Source organism: Panthera pardus, unplaced genomic scaffold, assembly GCF_024362965.1.
Source record: "Panthera pardus isolate Hobbes unplaced genomic scaffold, ASM2436296v1 HiC_scaffold_11, whole genome shotgun sequence".
Classification (NCBI taxonomy): Eukaryota; Metazoa; Chordata; class Mammalia; order Carnivora; family Felidae; genus Panthera; species Panthera pardus.
The window spans coordinates 41,814,424-41,831,880 of NW_026526666.1; the positions used below are offsets into that span (position 1 = coordinate 41,814,424).

Here is a 17,457-nt window from a genome sequence, read left to right on the forward strand (position 1 = left end):
AATGGTTAAGGAAATACCAGTACAGAACACAGGAAAAGATGAATTAGAGAATAAGGAGTGATTACATTTTATGCAAGGAATTCATGCCTTAAAACCTTGCCTAATCCAAAGTTATTTTCCTAATCCAAATATAAAAGGGGTTGAAGTAGACAACTACTGTGCTGTATTTCTTTTTTCAAGCATAGGTTTAAAGCACAGTAAATGATTACAATTAAAACAGTTTTTAAGAGTGCTTTTAGGGTGCCTGGGTGACTCAGTCGGTGGCAACCAACTCTTGATTTTGGTTTAGGTCATGATTCTCACTCACGGGATTGAGCCCTGCATCAGTCTCTGCACTGAGTGTGGAGCCTGCCTGGGATTTTCTCTCTCCCTCTCTTTCTGCCCCTTCCTCACTCATGCTAGCTCTCTCTCTCTCTCTCTCTCTCAAATCAACTTTAAAGAAAAAAAAATGCTTTTAAAACATTTGCAGTATTTGTAAGAAAATTTTTTGCATCACTATTTCCTCCCAAATATCAAAAGTATTTCCTATTATAAAAAAAAATGACAGCTTGGCTTAGAAGTACATTAGTGGTTGTGATGTCAGACCAGGTTGTCAGAAGTTTTTAATTTTTTTAAAAAAAGTGCTTTTGCTATTAATTCTGCTCTTTTATTTTTTTCAGCATTAGTGCCAAATTTCCAGCATGCTCAGTACTAAATTAACAGCAAGAATATCATCAGTTTCAGTATTCCTAAAATTTAATAACCACTTGGGTGACAGTATTACAAAATATAAAAAAGACTAAATTTAACAATAGCAGTAAAAATAACATCAGAATTACTAAAACCACTTGCAGAAGTTTTCATAGTGTGGTTCATAGGATGGTTCACAGAACATGTACAAATGATACTCAATATTTCTAGTTACCAGCTGAGGTGGCACCACCTAGAGCAAACAGTTTAAAATTCACCAGGCCCACAGCTTTGTAACTAAGTGATTCATGATTAATTTTTTTAAAGTTTTTGGGATTTGCATTATTTGAAATTTTTAGTATAAAGTGATATTTTGCTAATTCAAACTAATTCAAACTCATGAAAACTTACTTAAAATTAGCTTAACAAGAACCATACTGTATTTTTAACAGCTTTACTGAAGTATAATTTACATACCATAAAATTTCCTCCTTTTAAATGTACAATTCAATGAGTTTTAGTAAATGAATTATAGACTTGTACAGCCATTACCATAATCCAGTATTAGAATCATACTCTACATGGGGTGCCTGGAAGGCTGAGGTGGTTAAGCGTCTGACTTCAACTCAGGTCAGGATCTCCCGGTTTGTGGGTTCAAGCCCCGCATTAGGTTCCATGCTAACAGCTCAGAGCCCGGAGCCTGCTTCAGATTCTGTGTCTCCCTTTCTCTCCGCCCCTCCCCAACTTATGCTGTGTCTCCATCTCTCTCTCAAAAATAAATAAATGTTAAAAAAAATTTTTTTAAAGAATCATACTATACATTTATTAAACTGTTACCAACCTCACCTATGTAAAGTAACCAAATAACTCATAATACCAACAACTCGAAAGGTTTTTGGATCTGCTATTTTTAAAAAAGAGAACAGATTTAATCTACTTTCAATAAACACAAAATTACCTAAAGGAAAAATGCTAAGACTATTTTAAACATACTGAAAGAATCGTGCTGAGGAGGATTTAAACCGTCCTCTTCATAATCTTGTCCACAACATTAATCTGGCAGACTACTATAGATAGTACCTATGTAAAATTATGCAGAGTCCTTGTTTATGTTTTGAACTCCAAATTAATGAAATAAGTTTTGCTGAGGTTCTACTATAGTTAATAAAAACCTGACACATGTGACTTCTAAAATGAAGATGATTTGCAAGTGAGTATAAAACCAATCATAAATACTTGATAGCAAATATTCACCTACAAAATAGTTCAGTATCTGCAATATTTCTCAAAAAATATGAATTGATATCAGCCTCTTTTAAAAAAATTTTTTTTACATTTTCCTAAACTACTGGTTAAGTATATAAGTACACATTCATTTTGCCATGATATATAACAAAGTATTCTATAATCTTTTAGTGATCAACATGAAAAAAATGAGAAAGAAGAATCAGTTGAACCTATAGCTGGTTGAACTACCAAGTGTCTTAAGTGACCTAAGACAACTTGGAAGTATCTGTCCCAGATCTCTGACTCTGTCTTTGTCCACTTTAAGATATGATATTGACAAAATAGTATATATGTAGTCCAAATTCCAGGCATAGAGCTCCGAAAACTCTTAGGATTTCCCAAGTGATGGAGGTGAGAGAAGTGTCTTTGTTATCCATAATAAGTTCCTTTCAACCATAAGAGAATTTATGCTAATGAGTGACTCTTGGAGGTGGGGGATGGTTGTAAGGGAACCAACCATATAAGTAAAAGATTGGAACTTTCAGCTCCAAACCAGATCCCTGAGGGGAGAAGAGGTGAGGATCACATTAGTCACCAATGGCTGATGATCTAATCAACTGTGCCTACAAAATGGAGACTAAACTAGGGTCCAGAGAGCTGCCAAGTTAGTGAACACATCGAGGTGTGGAAGCTTGTGCACCTGGAGAGGGCATAAAAGCTCTATGCCTATTCCTCATATCTTGCCCTATGTATCTCTTTCATTTGATTGTTCCTGAATTATACCTTTTATAATAAACTGGTGATAGTAAAGTGTCTCCCTAAGTTCTGCGAGCTGTTCTAACAAACTGTCAAGCTTAAGGAGGGAATTGTGGGAACTCCTGATTCCAGAAATATGGGAAACGTGGACTTGTGACTGGCATGTGAGTGGAAGGCAATCTTGTGAGGCAGAGCCCTTCATCTGTGGGGTCTGTGTAAACTGGGAAGTTAGTGTCAGAACTGAATTAGACTGTAGGACATCTAGTTGGTATCTACAGAGAATTGGAGGATTGCTTGATATTGAAAACAACGCATCTGGTGTCAGAAGTGTTCTGAGTGTTCTAAGCTTTCCTTGAAATATTTTTTGTTAATGCTTTCAACAAGAGCACCAGTGACCAACTAGACCAAACTGACAACACTAGAGACTCACAGCTGAAAGGGATACCAAATCAAAATCTAAACTATGAAGGCACAAAAACAGACACTCAGATCAATGGAACAGAATAGAGAACCCAAGAATGGACCCACAAACGTATGGCCAACTAATCCTTGACAAAGCAGGAAAGAATATCCAATGGAATAACGACAGTCTCTTCAGCAAGTGGTGCTGGGAAAACTGGACAGCGACATGCAGAAGAATGAACCTGGACCACTTTCTTACACCATCACAAAAATAAACTCAAAATGGATGAAAGACCTAAATATAAGACAGGAAGCCATCAAAATCCTCGAGGAGAAAGCAGGCAAAAACCTCTTTGACCTTGGCCGCAGCAACTTCTTACTCAACATGTCTCTGGAGGCAAGGGAAACAAAAGCAAAATGAACTATTGGGACTTCATCAAAATAAAAAGCTTCTGCACAGTGGAGGAAACAATCAGCAAAACTAAAAGGCAACTGACAGAATGGGGGAAGATATTTGCAAATGACATATCAGATAAAGGGTTTGTATCCAAAACCTATAAAGAACTTCTCAAACTCAACACCCAAAACACAAACAGTCCAGTGAAGAAATGGGCAAAAGACAGGAATAGACACTTCTCCAAAGAAGACATCCAGATGGCCAACCGACACATGAAAAAAGTGCTCAACATCACTCATCATCAGAGAAATGCAACTCAAAACCACAATGAGATATCAGCTCACACCTGTCAGAATGGCTAACATTAACAACTCAGGCAACAACAGATGTTGGTGAGGATGCGGAGAAAGAGGATCTCTTTTGCACTGCTGGTGGGAATGCAAACTGATGCAGCCACTTTGGAAAACAGTATGGAGCTTCCTCAAAAAATTAAAGATAGAACTACCCTACGACCCAGCAATTGCACTACTAAGTATTTATCCAAGGGATACAGGTATGCTATTTCAAAAGGGCACATGCATCCCAGCGTTTATAGTAGCACTATCAACAATAGCCAAAGTATGGAAAGAGCCCAAATGTCCACTGATGGATGAATGGATAAAGAAGATGCGGTATACACATACACACACACACACACACACACACACACACACACGCACACAAAGGGAGCATTACTCGGCAATCAAAAAGAATGAAATCCTGACATTTGTAACTACTTGAATGGAACTTGAGGGTATCATACTAAGTGAAATTAGTCAGAGAAAGACAAAGATCATATGACTTCATTCATATGGGAACTTTAAGATACAAAACAGATGAACATAAGGGAAGCAAAAATAATATAAAAACAGGGAGGGGAACATAAGAAACTCTTAAATATGGAGAACAGAGGGTTACTGGAGGGGTTGTGGGAGCGGTGATGAGCTAAATGAGTAAGGGGCATTAAAGAATCTACTCCTGAAATCATTGTTGTACTATATGCTAACTAACTTGGATATAAATTAAAAAGTAAATTAAATTAAAAAAAATAAACTATGTTAACAATTCAGAATGATGATTCAGAAGTGACAGTTTAGTAAGAATAATAAATACATCTAAAACTTGTACCCAGAAAAACAACTGCACAGGAACAAATGAGGGAAGATACGGTTTACCAATAATAAATCTAACAATAATAAAGAAAAACTTAGAAGTTTCAGTAACTGTAAGTTCAACACTAGCAGTGTTAGAAAAGCTAATGTAGTCCTTGGGCTCTGTGATTATAATGTCCAGAATTTTTTAATGTTTATTTGTTTTTGATAGAGAGCATGAGTGGGGGAGGGGCAGAGAGCGAGGAGGGGAGAGAGGATCTGAACTGGGCTCTGTGCTGACAGCAGCAAGCCAGATATAGGGCTTGAACTCACGAACCATGAGATTATGACCTGAGCCAAAGTTGGACAGTCAACCAACTGAGGCACCTAGGAGCCCCTAATGTCCAGAATTTCTACTTCAAGATGTAGAGCATAGGCATTTACTTCTCCTTTTTCCCAAAGGCCCATTGAAAGTGACTTAAAAAAAATTTTTTTTTTTTTTTAATGAGGAAAATTATAGCATCACTGGAAAACATGAAAAGGGTATCGGTGGACAAGAAATTTTAATGACTACCTTGAAATTAGCAAATACAGGATCAGGCAGGTGGAATAAGAACAACAACAAAAACCCCACAGCCTTCCTGAGTGTCCCAGAGAGGGTCCAAATTCCGAGCCAATAAACACTGTTACCCTGTACCTAGCACTTTTATTGTATTATTTCATTTAATGCTCATAATTATTTTGAAAATAGGTATTATATGCCCATTTTTCAGATAAGAGAGCTGACATTTAGACAAGTTATATAATCACACAGCTAATCAATGGTGAAGCCACGACTTGAATCCAGTTAGTGTGAATCTGGAGTCTGCTTTCATTTATTATGCAGATACAGGCCAAAGGGTAATCCATTACAGTAATCATTAAAGCACTACACTAAATCCCGCTGGTACTGGGGGTGCCTGGCTGGCTCAGTTGGAAGACCAGGCAACTCTTCATCTCAGAGTTGTGAGTTCAAGACTCACGTTAGGTGTAGAGATCACTAACAAAAATAAATAAATAAAACTTTAAATTCATCTGGCACTATTTCCATCAGGTAAGAAGGGTAGCTCTCTTCTTTTGTTCTTGAATTAAACCTTGATAACTTCCTTCTACAAAATGAGTGGAATCTGTCTAGAGTGCCCAAAAGCGCCTGAGAGAGGAGTAAAGAAAGACACAAGAGTTAACGTCAGATCCCCACACAGATTTGGAAGAAGGAAAAATGTTTTAAGGAAAGGAAGATCCACACTAAATAAATATCACAAGAAATGCTTCCTTACTTTGGCAGCTGTGGGGTTCCAGGCTCCCTGCTCCAAGATTACATTTCCCAGAGTGAACTTTGCCAGTAGGCACGCTCTGCTCACAGAGTTCACAGTCAACCATCCTATTCAAGGAAGGTATCTGTCTTTTTTTTTTGGATTTTTATTTTTTTTTTTATTTTTATTTTTTTTTCACTTTTTTTTTAATTTATTTTTTTTATTATTTTTTAATATATGAAATTTACTGTCAAATTGGTTTCCATACAACACCCAGTGCTCATCCCAAAAGGTGCCCTCCTCAATACCCATCACCCACCCTGCCCTCCCTCCCACCCCCCACCAACCCTCAGTTTGTTCTCAGTTTTTAACAGTCTCTTATGCTTTGGCTCTCTCCCACTCTAACCTCTTTTTTTTTTTTTTTTTTCCTTCCCCTCCCCCATGGGTTTCTGTTACGTTTCTCAGGATCCACATAAGAATGAAACCATATGGTATCTGTCTTTTTCTGTATGGCTTATTTCACTTAGCATCACACTCTCCAGTTCCATCCACGTTGCTACAAAAGGCCATATTTCATTCTTTCTCATTGCCACGTAGTATTCCATTGTGTATATAAACCACAATTTCTTTATCCATTCATCAGTTGATGGACATTTAGGCTCTTTCCATAATTTGGCTATTGTTGAGAGTGCTGCTATAAACAAGGTATCTGTCTTATAAATTGGTGAGGCAATGTCGTATGGTGGTTCAGAACATGAATTCTAAAGTTAGCCTGCCTGGCTCCAAATCTTGGCTTTCCCATGCAACTCTAGGGAAGTTACTCAGTATCTCCTTCCCTCTCTTTCCCCATCTGAAAAATGAGGATGATAACTATATTTATCTTATGAAAGTTTTTGTGATGATCAAGTAAGATAACTTTCACTCAGTGTAGTGCTTCTCTTATGTAAGTGCTCAGCAAAGCGCTTGGCACATGGTAACCTGCAAGCAATGGTGTGTGTTAGTTATGAAGTACAGGGGACAAAAGGGAAAGGAGATAAATTAGATTACGACTGAGAAATCTTCCAACCTTGAAAATCTAACAAATTCTTAAGAGAAAAAAATTTTAATTTCATCAAATAAGACAAAGCAAATTCCAGAACAGTGAAGTATTCACTGACGCTAGATCAATACTTGGTTTAAATCCACTACTGAACCTCTGAAGGCATTTATTAACCTCTTTATTTATGACTACTAGCTATAAGTTGCCTCCCAATATAAATTAAATGTGCAAAATGAATTTGAATTTAGAAAATGAGGAGAGCTAACTGACTTCTAAGCAATTTTGATTAATATCAATGAACAGATATAACAGAGCTACTCCCCTACCAGAATCTTGACCATAGATTGAGCTCTTTCATCCAGAAGTTCAAAAACAGAAATTAGCAATAACAGAACAATATCTAAAAAACTGCCAAGAAGGAAGATAATTATACAGCATCATGTCAACTGGAATCTCCAGTGCAATAACAGGCCAAAGCACTGCATGGCTCCAGGGAAAAGCCAGGCAGCTTAGAAGGTTGTGACAGCCCAGGATGGGAACTTCTTATTCCAAACGTAAGCTAATCAAATTTTATGATTTAATTATGGGTCTCCTCTAGAAATCCTATCCATTTAGGGTTCCAAATTAATAACAATTTACTCAGAAACAACTTAAAGTTAGGTCCCAGAAATTAAGCCATTTGCCTAGGGAACTTCTTATCTAGAAGCAGTGTGTATCCAAAGCAGACCTTCCTGGCCAGTGCTAAGAAATTTTTATAACCTGATAAACTAGGAAATCAGAGATGGACTTTGCCAACCACCATGGTCAGTAGAAAAAGAAACTTTAGGCATGCCAAATCTGAGATGCACATTAAATTGTAACAAGTGCAAGAACTACACACCTACATGATCCTTACCATGAGCCAGGAAAATGCAGGTAGATAATTAGAACAGTGAGGATAAAGCCTCCATTCCCAGAATAAGACATTAAGCCTTGGGGCCCTTTTCCTCTCCTCTCCTTATATTTATAATTTTTTCCTACTCCTTTTTCTCTATGGTCATCCTTGCCACATAACCACCCTCCTATCTTTTCCAGTTGTTCCACTCCTGCTGTTACACTTGAATTCTTTTAAAATTCCTTCTCTCTGTTCTTTCTACAATGTCATTCTAGTAAGTTACAAAAGGAACTGTATAGAAAGAAACAAATATAAAAAGAAGGCATTGGCAAATTCTATTTGTTGACATGAATTCTGTCTACTTTTTCCTGGCCTGTAACTTCCACATGTCAAAACATTATGCCCATGATAAGAGCAGAGCAACTGTTAAAAAACACTCAAGTCTAATGAATAATTTTAGTGACAATATAGAATGAAAGAGCAAAGAACAAAATTAATACAAAGAGGCCTCATATAACATTATGACATATACAGAGCAATTCTTTTTAAGTTTTTTTGTTTTTTTTTTTTTAGTAATCTCTACACCTAACAAGGGGCTCGAACTCATGACCTCAAGATCAAGAGTCACACACTCCTCCAACTGAGCCAGCCAGGTACCCCTAAACAGTAATTCTTAATTCTAATACAAATAAAATCTTTTACCTAAATTCAAAATACATAGATACCTAAGTATTTCAAAATGCAGCCACTTTTAGATTATGTTCAGAAAAAAATGTGGAAAAACTTAACACTCCTTAACTATTTTTTTATTAAAAAAATTTTTTTAATGTTTACTTATTTTTGAGAGAGAAAAAGAGACAGAGCGCAAGTGGGGGAGGGGCAGAGAGAGAGGGAGAGACAGAATTGGAAGCAGGCTGCAGGCTCTGAACTGTCAGCACAGAACCTGACACAGGGCTCAAACTCATGAACTGCGAGATCATGACCTGAGCTGAAGTTGGACGCTTAACCAACTGAGCCACCCAGGCACCCCACTCCCTAACTATTTTTATTCCTTATAAGAATATAACAATTCTCCTCAAATTAAAAAAAAAAAATTATTTTTGCCAAAAAGAGATGCAATATAATCTTGTCTTACTTCATTCTTTGGAGCATTTACAGAATTTAAGGAAGAAATTTTAATTATTCTTTCCTTTGAAGATTTCACTCAAAAAGTCTTTTCAAAGTTTTTTTCTCTTTAAAATAGGAAACAAGGGGGGCACCTGGTTGGCTCAGTCAATTGAGCGTCCGACTTTGGCTCAGGTCATGATCTCAAAGTTCATGAGTTCAAGCTCCACATCAGGCTGATAGCTCAGAGCCTGGAGCCTGCTTCGGAGACACAGAATCTCTCTCAAAAATAAACTCTCTCTCTCTCTCTCAAAAATACACATTAAAAAATAAATTTTAAAAAATAATAAATAAAATAAAATAGGAAACAAGGGTAATTGCATATATTAATGCATGCCCCAACTGCTGATATCAGAATCTCGCTTGCAATTAAAATGGGGTCGAAGATGGGGCATGTGGGTGGCTCAGTCAGTTAAACGTCTGACTTCAGCTCAGGTCATCATTTCACGGTTCTTGAGTTTGAGTCCTGCGTCAGGCTCTATGCTGACAGCTCAGAGTCTGGAGCCTGCTTCATTCGGATTCTGTGTCTCCCTCTCTCTCTCTGTCCCTCCCACACTCTCTCTCTCTCTCTCTCTCTCTCAAAAATAAACATTAAAAAAAGATTTTTAAATGGAGTCCAACAAATAGAATTACTTAAAATATTTTAAATGTATGCCATGAGCTACATGCACACTTTCGAGCCATGTCTCTGTCCCATTTTTATATTTCTGTTTATTTTCTTCCTCTCTCCAACACTTGAACTGGGATTCTTTCACTTAGAATGTAATTTTAGGGGCACTCAGATGCCTGAGTGTTGGTTTAGCATCCAACTCTTGGTTTCAGCTCTGCTCATGATTTCACGGTTTGTGAGATTGAGCTCCATGTGGGGCTTTGTGCTGAGCGTGGAGCCTGCTTGGGATTCTCTCTGTCCCTCACTGCCCCTTCCCTGCTTGCATGCACAAGCACAGGCTCTCTCTCTCAAAATAAATAAACATTAAAAAAAAAAAAAAGAATGTAATTTTAAAACAAAGTCACAATCCTACCTACACACTCGAAATTATATCTTATGGGCATTAAGTTCACTAGAAAAATAAAACTGAAAGAAAAACCAGGAAATATGATAGAACATTTTCTGTTGACTATTTTCCAAAAAATATGTAACCATATCATATTAATACACTTAAATGATTCTAAGAATATTTTTTTTTAATTTTATTTTAATATTTATTTATTTTTGACACAGAGAGAGACAGAGCATGAACAGGGGAGGGTCAGAGAGAGAGGGAGACACAGAATCCGAAACAGGCTCCGGGCTCTGAGCTGTCAGCACAGAGCCCGACACGGGGCCCGCACCCACGGACCACGAGATCATGACCTGGGCCGAAGTCGGACGCTCAACCGACTGAGCCACCGAGGCGCCCCAATGATTCTAAGAATATTAAAGAAGAAATTCACACGTTTCCTAAAAAACCATATAAAATGTCCATCTTACCGATATCATTAACAAGGGAATTGGAATCAGATGCCCCCAGGGTAGCTTCAAACTCCTCTTGGAGACGATATGCTCTTTGCAGGAGAGCTTCAAGTTTATGGATAAATTCAGTACTAATAATATCCTACAAGGAGAAGAAAAGTACACACAGCAAATATTAGATTCTAATGTTAAGATTCTCAATACCTTCCACTCTTAAATGAAAGACAGAGAAAGTGTGGATTATGAGGAAGGTCCATTGGGTGGTGACAGCACTGGATTCTGGCTGTGCCTTTGGCCAAGTCACCCCAGTTCTCAGGGATTCAGCTTCTCTACCTATAAACTTAAGGAGTGGGATTCGACCAGGGTTCTCAAAGTAAGATCCCTGACCAGCAGTATCAGTATCATGTAGGAAGTTGTTAGAAATGCAAATTCTCAGGCCCCACCCCAGCCACTGAATTAGAAACTCAAGTCTGTTTTAATAAGCCTTTCAGATGATTCTAATGCATGCTGAAATTTGAGACTCACTAGCTGACATGATTGGTAAATATCAGTCCAGCTCTAATTCTGTGCAACCTTTATGAATATAATGGTACTTAATTAAAACGAGGCTTTAAAAAATCCCTTTAGAAGTCACAATAATTCTATATATTCTTAGAAAATCAGGGAACTTGATTATGAATTGCAAATTTGGGATTTAATAACTAACTGAACAGAAAAAGCCCAACAAGACATACCCCTCCACACATACACTCTTAGTCCCAAGGGAGAAAACAAACCCATTGTATTAAATGCCACAAAAAAGAGGCACCTGGGTGGCTCAGTTAGTTAAGCGCCCAACTTCAGCTCAGGTCATGAACTCACAGTTTGTGGGTTCGAGCCCTGCATCGGGCTCTGTGCTGACAGCTCAGAGCCTGGAGCCTGTTTCAGATTCTGTGTCTCCCTCTCTCTCTGCCCCTCCCCCACTCATGCTCTGTTTCTCTGTCTCAAAAACAAATAAACATAAAAAAAAATTCAAATGCCACAAAAAGCAAGTAAAATGAATCAACATTAAACATTGTTCAATTCTTCCACTATTATAAAGGCCACTCTCAGGCAAATCACCCTTACATCTACACTTTCTTCAGCAATGGCATCTCCTGCACCCAATTTAATGGAACTACAGGCTTCATCTTCAGCCTGTCTATTTCGAAAGGTGAGAGCCTGCTCCCATCGACGTAGCGCCTCTTCAAACAATTCCATACCTATGAATTAAGAACAGAATGATTGTAAATAAAAAAAATCAATGCCAAAATAAAATCATTTGGGGCTGAAATCTTTTCATATGGTTATCAACAATGGCATAGTCTGACTGTAATTTTGGCACTACAGAATAATCTTATGCTCACCTGATTTCATAGCAGAATTTTATTTTATTTTATTCTATTTTATTTTATATAATTTATTTTATATAATTTATTTTATATAATTATTTTATTTTTAAGTAGGCTTCACGCTGAGCATGGAATCCAATGCAAGGCTCAAGCTCATGACTCTGAGATCACGACCTGAGTTGAGATCAAGAGTTGGACACTTAATCGGCTGAGCCACACAGGAGCCCCTTCATAGCAGAATTTTAATTTCTCAATATATTCTAGGCCTATGGTGCTAGCCAACCAAAATCAGAGAGAAATGACCAATATGTTTTCTTTTATTTAAAGTAACTCAAATATATACAGTGCTTGGGATTTTTCTAGAATAGTATCATGCGTTCACCAAAAGTCCAACAATGACTAATTTTTATATTCACACAACTATCCTTCAAAATATCCACCTATATTAAAAATTAGGTAAATAGAAGACAGTAGTTGTTAAGAAGCTATCAGGTTTATAAGAGGTTGTCAGAAAGAGAGAATAAAACTAAGAAGAAATAGCATACTAAGTCTAGAATAAAGTTTTGCTATGTCGATTTGGATAAATACAGTAATTGCTGCGTCAGTTAAAAATCTACAAGACCACTGCAAGAACCAAACAAGGGTTACAGTCTAAGTAGAAATTCATATCCCCTCAGCTATACACAGCTTTTGTGGGAAAAAAAGGTATGCGCTTCTTTTTCTCCAAGTAAAAAAAGTCTTACCAAAATAATTATGTACTTCAAACAAAACCAAAATATTTCAAAACTTCAATTTTTCTAGACATATAAAAGAAAAAGATCTTTAAAAGCTGCTTAATCTGGGGGCACCTAGATGACTCAGTCAGTAGAGCATGCAACTCTTGATCTCAGGGATGAGTTCAAGCCCCACACTGGGCATGGAGCCTACTTAAAATAAAAATTAAAAATAAATAAACAAACAAATAAAACAAAGCTGCTTAATCTGGGCAAGTCATTCTCAAGATGTTTTCCATATATAGTAGTTAAGGAATACCTCTCCTCTGAAATCATTTCTTCAAGTTCTCTGAAGAACCTACAACCCTAAACAAAAAAAGTGTTATTTAAATACAACTCACGCCTTTCCTTTTTATGTAATGTAATTTTCCATAGTGAAGAACCAATGCTGTGTAGATCTTCCTTCTAAAAAACCTATACACTTAAAAGATAATTAATTACATCACCATCTACTCTCCTTTCTCCAAGCTTTACAATTCTAGTTCCTTCAACCTTTTCTCACTCCATCTACTCTCCAGCCATCTGATTATTTTGGGTAAACATTAAGGAAGAGTGATGTAATCACAGAATAGTCCAAAGATAAAAGCTGCCTCCCAGGAAGAATTGTGTCTCACCTCGTTGCAGCACAGGGCCCAAACCACCACATATCTTCAGTTTTGTAACAGGAATTCAAACATATTTCACTAATACATTCTTTTAATGCCATCAATCTTGTAAAGGGAATTCAAATAATAGGTGGGTGATTAGATGACCCAGAGGGCTTCTACCAATCTTAATTCTATGATACTGAGACTCCCTGCAGCTTCTCTGGTTTTGCTCTATTTCTCTACAATTCTAACTCCCAATAATCCAACGGAAGTTGTTAGTGTAGGTTTATTAGACTTAAAGTAATCCAAAGGCATAGCTTAATTCTCAAGAGACCTTTGGAAAAGATGGCAAAAGAACTACTCTTACATCTTTCCCCATAGGCAGGAATAACTATGGTGATACTGCAGGAGATGATACAGTCTAACTCCTCTAGAATGTGGGAATATATTCAGAGGTACACAGTCCTTCTACAAATCATTATCTCCTTTACTGTTCATTGGCCAGGGCTATATCAAAGTTTTTTTGTTTTGTTTTTGTAATTAGTATGCACTTCCATCAAAAGAAATACAGCCTGAAATAAAGTAGCAAACACAGAAAAGCATTTGAAAAAGTATTTCAACCTAATTCAATTCTTTTTTCTTTTTCTGGGCTCCAGTGATACTCTCTAGACATGCTCCTTGGTCAAGCCAAGAGGAATACTAAGATGTGAAACACAGTCCTTTTTTTGTTACAAAATCATTCCTGGATATAAGAATACAGGGCACCTGAATGGCTCAGTTGATCAAGCATCTGACTTTGGCTTAGGTCATGATCTTGCTGTTCCTGAGTTCGAGCCCTGCATCAGGCTCTGTACTGACAGCTCAGGGCCTGGAGCCTGTTTCAGATTCTGTGTCTCACTCTCTCTCTCTGCCCTTCCCATGCTCACACTCTGTCTCTCAAAAATAAACATTAAAAAAAATTTTTTTTTAATACAAATGATAGATAAAAAACAGATTAAATAAAGTGGACTCTGATAGACTCATTAGATAAGAACCAAGAGATCAGGTTAGATGAGTGAAACAGACTGAATAATAGCCACCCAAAGGCATCAGGTCCTAGTCTCTAGAACGTTACCTTACAAAGAAAAGGGGTCTTCACAGATGTGACTGAATCAAGGAATCTTAAAATTAATTAATTAAGAAATTTAACATGGGGAGATAACCTGGATTTGGTGGGGCCTAAAACCAATCACAACTGTCCTTATAAGAGGCAGAGGGAGATTTGATATACACAGAGGAGGTGATGATGGGAGGTAGAGACTGGAATCACACAGCCACAAGCCAGAAGCCATCAGAAGCTGGGAAGGGCAAGGAACAGATACTCTCCTAAACAGGAATTGTTGTTGGAAGCATAGCTCTAATGATACCTTGATTTCAGCCCAGTGATAATGATTTCAGACTTCTGGCCTCCAGCACTCTGAAAGAATGCATTTCTGCTGCTTAAAACACCAAGTTTGTGGTAATCCGTTAGAGCGTCCTCCAGAAATAGGTTATATTATATACACCATATTCAACAGATACAAGAATATTTAAAAATTACGTTGCTTCCCTTAGAACAATTCATCATTATTTAGTTTCACATTAAATGTAAGCATAACATCTTAAAACATTATTATGTTATTCCTACCCATCAAGTATAAGTTCTCAGGAGTGGTCACAGGAATATTAACAAGTTTAACATCATCTTCATCTGCTTTGTCCCAGGAGTTAGAATTGCCACAAGCACAGCTATGACAAGAATTGACGCTCTGGACCTAAAATTAAAATCGACAGCAGTGACTTCAAAATCTCTTTTGTGACAGTATTTTGCCATCTTTTATATTTACAAACTATTTATATAAATCCTATTCCAGGTAAAACAACCCATGTAATCCCCACCTGAACAAATAAATCTGATTATATTAAAAGTTAGGAGTCATATGACCCTAAGTATTTTAAGCCTTTGTTTGCTCAAAAATACACAAATAGAAGAATATTTCCAAAAAAAATCAGTTATTTCCATTAGAAATCAAGCAGCTATTTTTACAGTTTACTGTTTTATTAAATATTTGCTTATAAATTTTATCCACACCTACTCTGGTTTGAGGTAACTAGCTTATTTCCATTTTAAAAATTATTAACAGTGCTGATTATGCTAAACAATAACTAAAATTGAAAAGCCTCTATCATCTTCCCTTCCCTAGCAAGGTTCATTGAGCCAATCATTTCAGTCATCTTTATGTAGATGATTCCCAAGTCTCTGCCTCCAATTCTGTCCTTTTTCTTTTTTTTATTTTTATTTTCAGAGAGAGAGAGAGAGAGAGAGAGAGAGAGCACATGCAAGAGAAAGCGAAGGAGAGAAGTAGAAAGGAAGAGACAAAGAATCTCAAGTCGTATGCTCAACTGACTGAGCCACCACCCCTCCATTCCTGTTGCGTTTTTTTATGTTTATTTATTTTTGAGAGAGGGAGAGAGAAAGTGGGAGTGGGGAAGGGGCAGAGAGAGAGAGAAACCAGAGAATCCAAAGCAGACTCCACGCTGCCAGCACAAGCTTGACGTGGGACTCAAACCTGCAAACCTTGAGTTCATGACCTGAGTTGAAGTCTGATGCTCAACCAACTGAGTGACCCAGGTGCCCCCAAGTTCTGTCCATTTTAAGGGTGCCTTGAGCGGCTCAGTCAGTTAAGTGTGACTTCAGCTCAGGTCATGATCTCGTGTTTCCAAGTTTGAGCCCTGCGTCGGGCTCTGTGCTGCCAGCTCAGAGCCTTGAGCCTGCTTCACATTCTGTCTCTGTTTCCCAAAAATAAATAAATGTTAACTTTTTTTTTTAAGAAGTCTAAGCCTGGGGTGCCTGGCTGGTTCAGTCAGTAAAGCACGGGACTCTCAATCTCAGGGTCGTGAGTTCAAGCCTCAAGTTGGACATGGAGACTACTTAAAAATATATAGGAGCACCTGGGTGGCTCAGTCCATTAAGCGTCTGACTCTTGATTTGCCTCCGGTCGTGATCCCATGCTCCATCTCACGCTTGAGATTCTCTCTCTCCCTCTGTCTCTTTGCCCCTCTTTTGCTTGAGCATGTGCACACACACACTTTCTCTCAAAAATAAAAATAAATAAACATCTTTTAAAAATTCAATATGTTTAAGAATGGGGCAGCTAGATATTCCAACAAAACAGAGAAGCCAAGTACAGAATATGGTGTTTAATAAACTATTTAAAATAATGACAATACATGATGGTACAGACATACACTCCCAGAGGTATATATGTAAGAAATTACCGATGTTGTTTGTCTCTAAGGACAGGAACCGAGAGGATAGGGAGCATATTTATCACTGTACATTTTTTTGCCTCTTCTTTATTTAGTAGCAAGTATATATCCTACCTATTTAACAAAATTTTTAAACCATAATAAGTCAAAAAAAATACTAACTTTATTCCTCACTTGTCAATCAATACTATATTAATGCTTCAAAGAACAAGGCGAGGAACTCCACACTTGGCTTCAGCAAGCCACATACTTTTACCTACGCAAGCTCATCATCTTGTGACTTAGTACAAAGTCTGGCTGTATCTTCCAGCTTTTTTGCAGAACATCTAGTTTTTTTTGTTTAGATTTTTTTGTGTTTTTTTAAATTACTATTTTAGACAGAGAGAGAGAGTGCAAGTGGGGGAAAGGGGTGGAGGAAGGGAGGGAGAGAGAGGGAGGAAGGGAAAGAGGGGGAGAGAGGTGGAGAGGGGGGGAGAGGGAGGGGGGGAGGGAGGGAGAGAGAGAGAGAGAGAGACAGAGAGAGAGAGACAGACAGACAGAGAGAGAGAATCTTAAGCAGGCTTCACACTCAGCACAGATCTCAACCTAGGGCTCCATCTCACGACCCTGGGATCATGACCTGAGTGGAAATTGAGTTGGACGTTCAACCTACTGAGCCACACAGGTGCCCCAGAAATATCTAGTTTGAAGCAATACTTCCAGATCAGCACTATTCTTACAGGACCCCACGTACCCATATCACTTGCTTAAAGAAAGCTGGAACCAAACTGGCTGGTTATTTACCAAAAGGAAAGTTTTACTTGCCTAAAGAAAATAGACTCAATAAGATGATTTAAGGTTCTTTCCATACTAAGAGCTATCTATAATTATATGACATTTAAAAAAATTTCTTTTTCTTTTTTTAAGTTTTATTTTTATTTATTTTGAGAGAAAGACAGCAAGTGGGGGAGGGGCAGAAAGGGAGGGAGACAGAATCCCAAGCAGGCTCCACACTGTCAGTGCAGAGCCCGATGCAGAACTTGAACCTATGAACTGT

General features: G+C 37.7%; 1 protein-coding gene across 3 annotated transcripts in view; it reads right to left on the reverse strand.

Moving 5' to 3' along the window:
- Positions 1–17,457, reverse strand: part of MIGA1 (mitoguardin 1) — a 105,563-nt gene that overhangs the window by 61,606 nt on the left and 26,500 nt on the right. For 2 of the 3 annotated variants that reach the window (XM_019413876.2, XM_053893646.1), the window contains exons 5-7: positions 14,800–14,926; positions 11,511–11,644; positions 10,422–10,545 (exon numbers count right to left, since the gene is read on the reverse strand). In XM_019413876.2, the coding sequence (XP_019269421.2) occupies positions 10,422–10,545; positions 11,511–11,644; positions 14,800–14,926 (385 nt within the window). The remainder of the gene's footprint in view (positions 1–10,421; positions 10,546–11,510; positions 11,645–14,799; positions 14,927–17,457) is intronic. The other variant, XM_019413877.2, reaches the window with a different exon arrangement.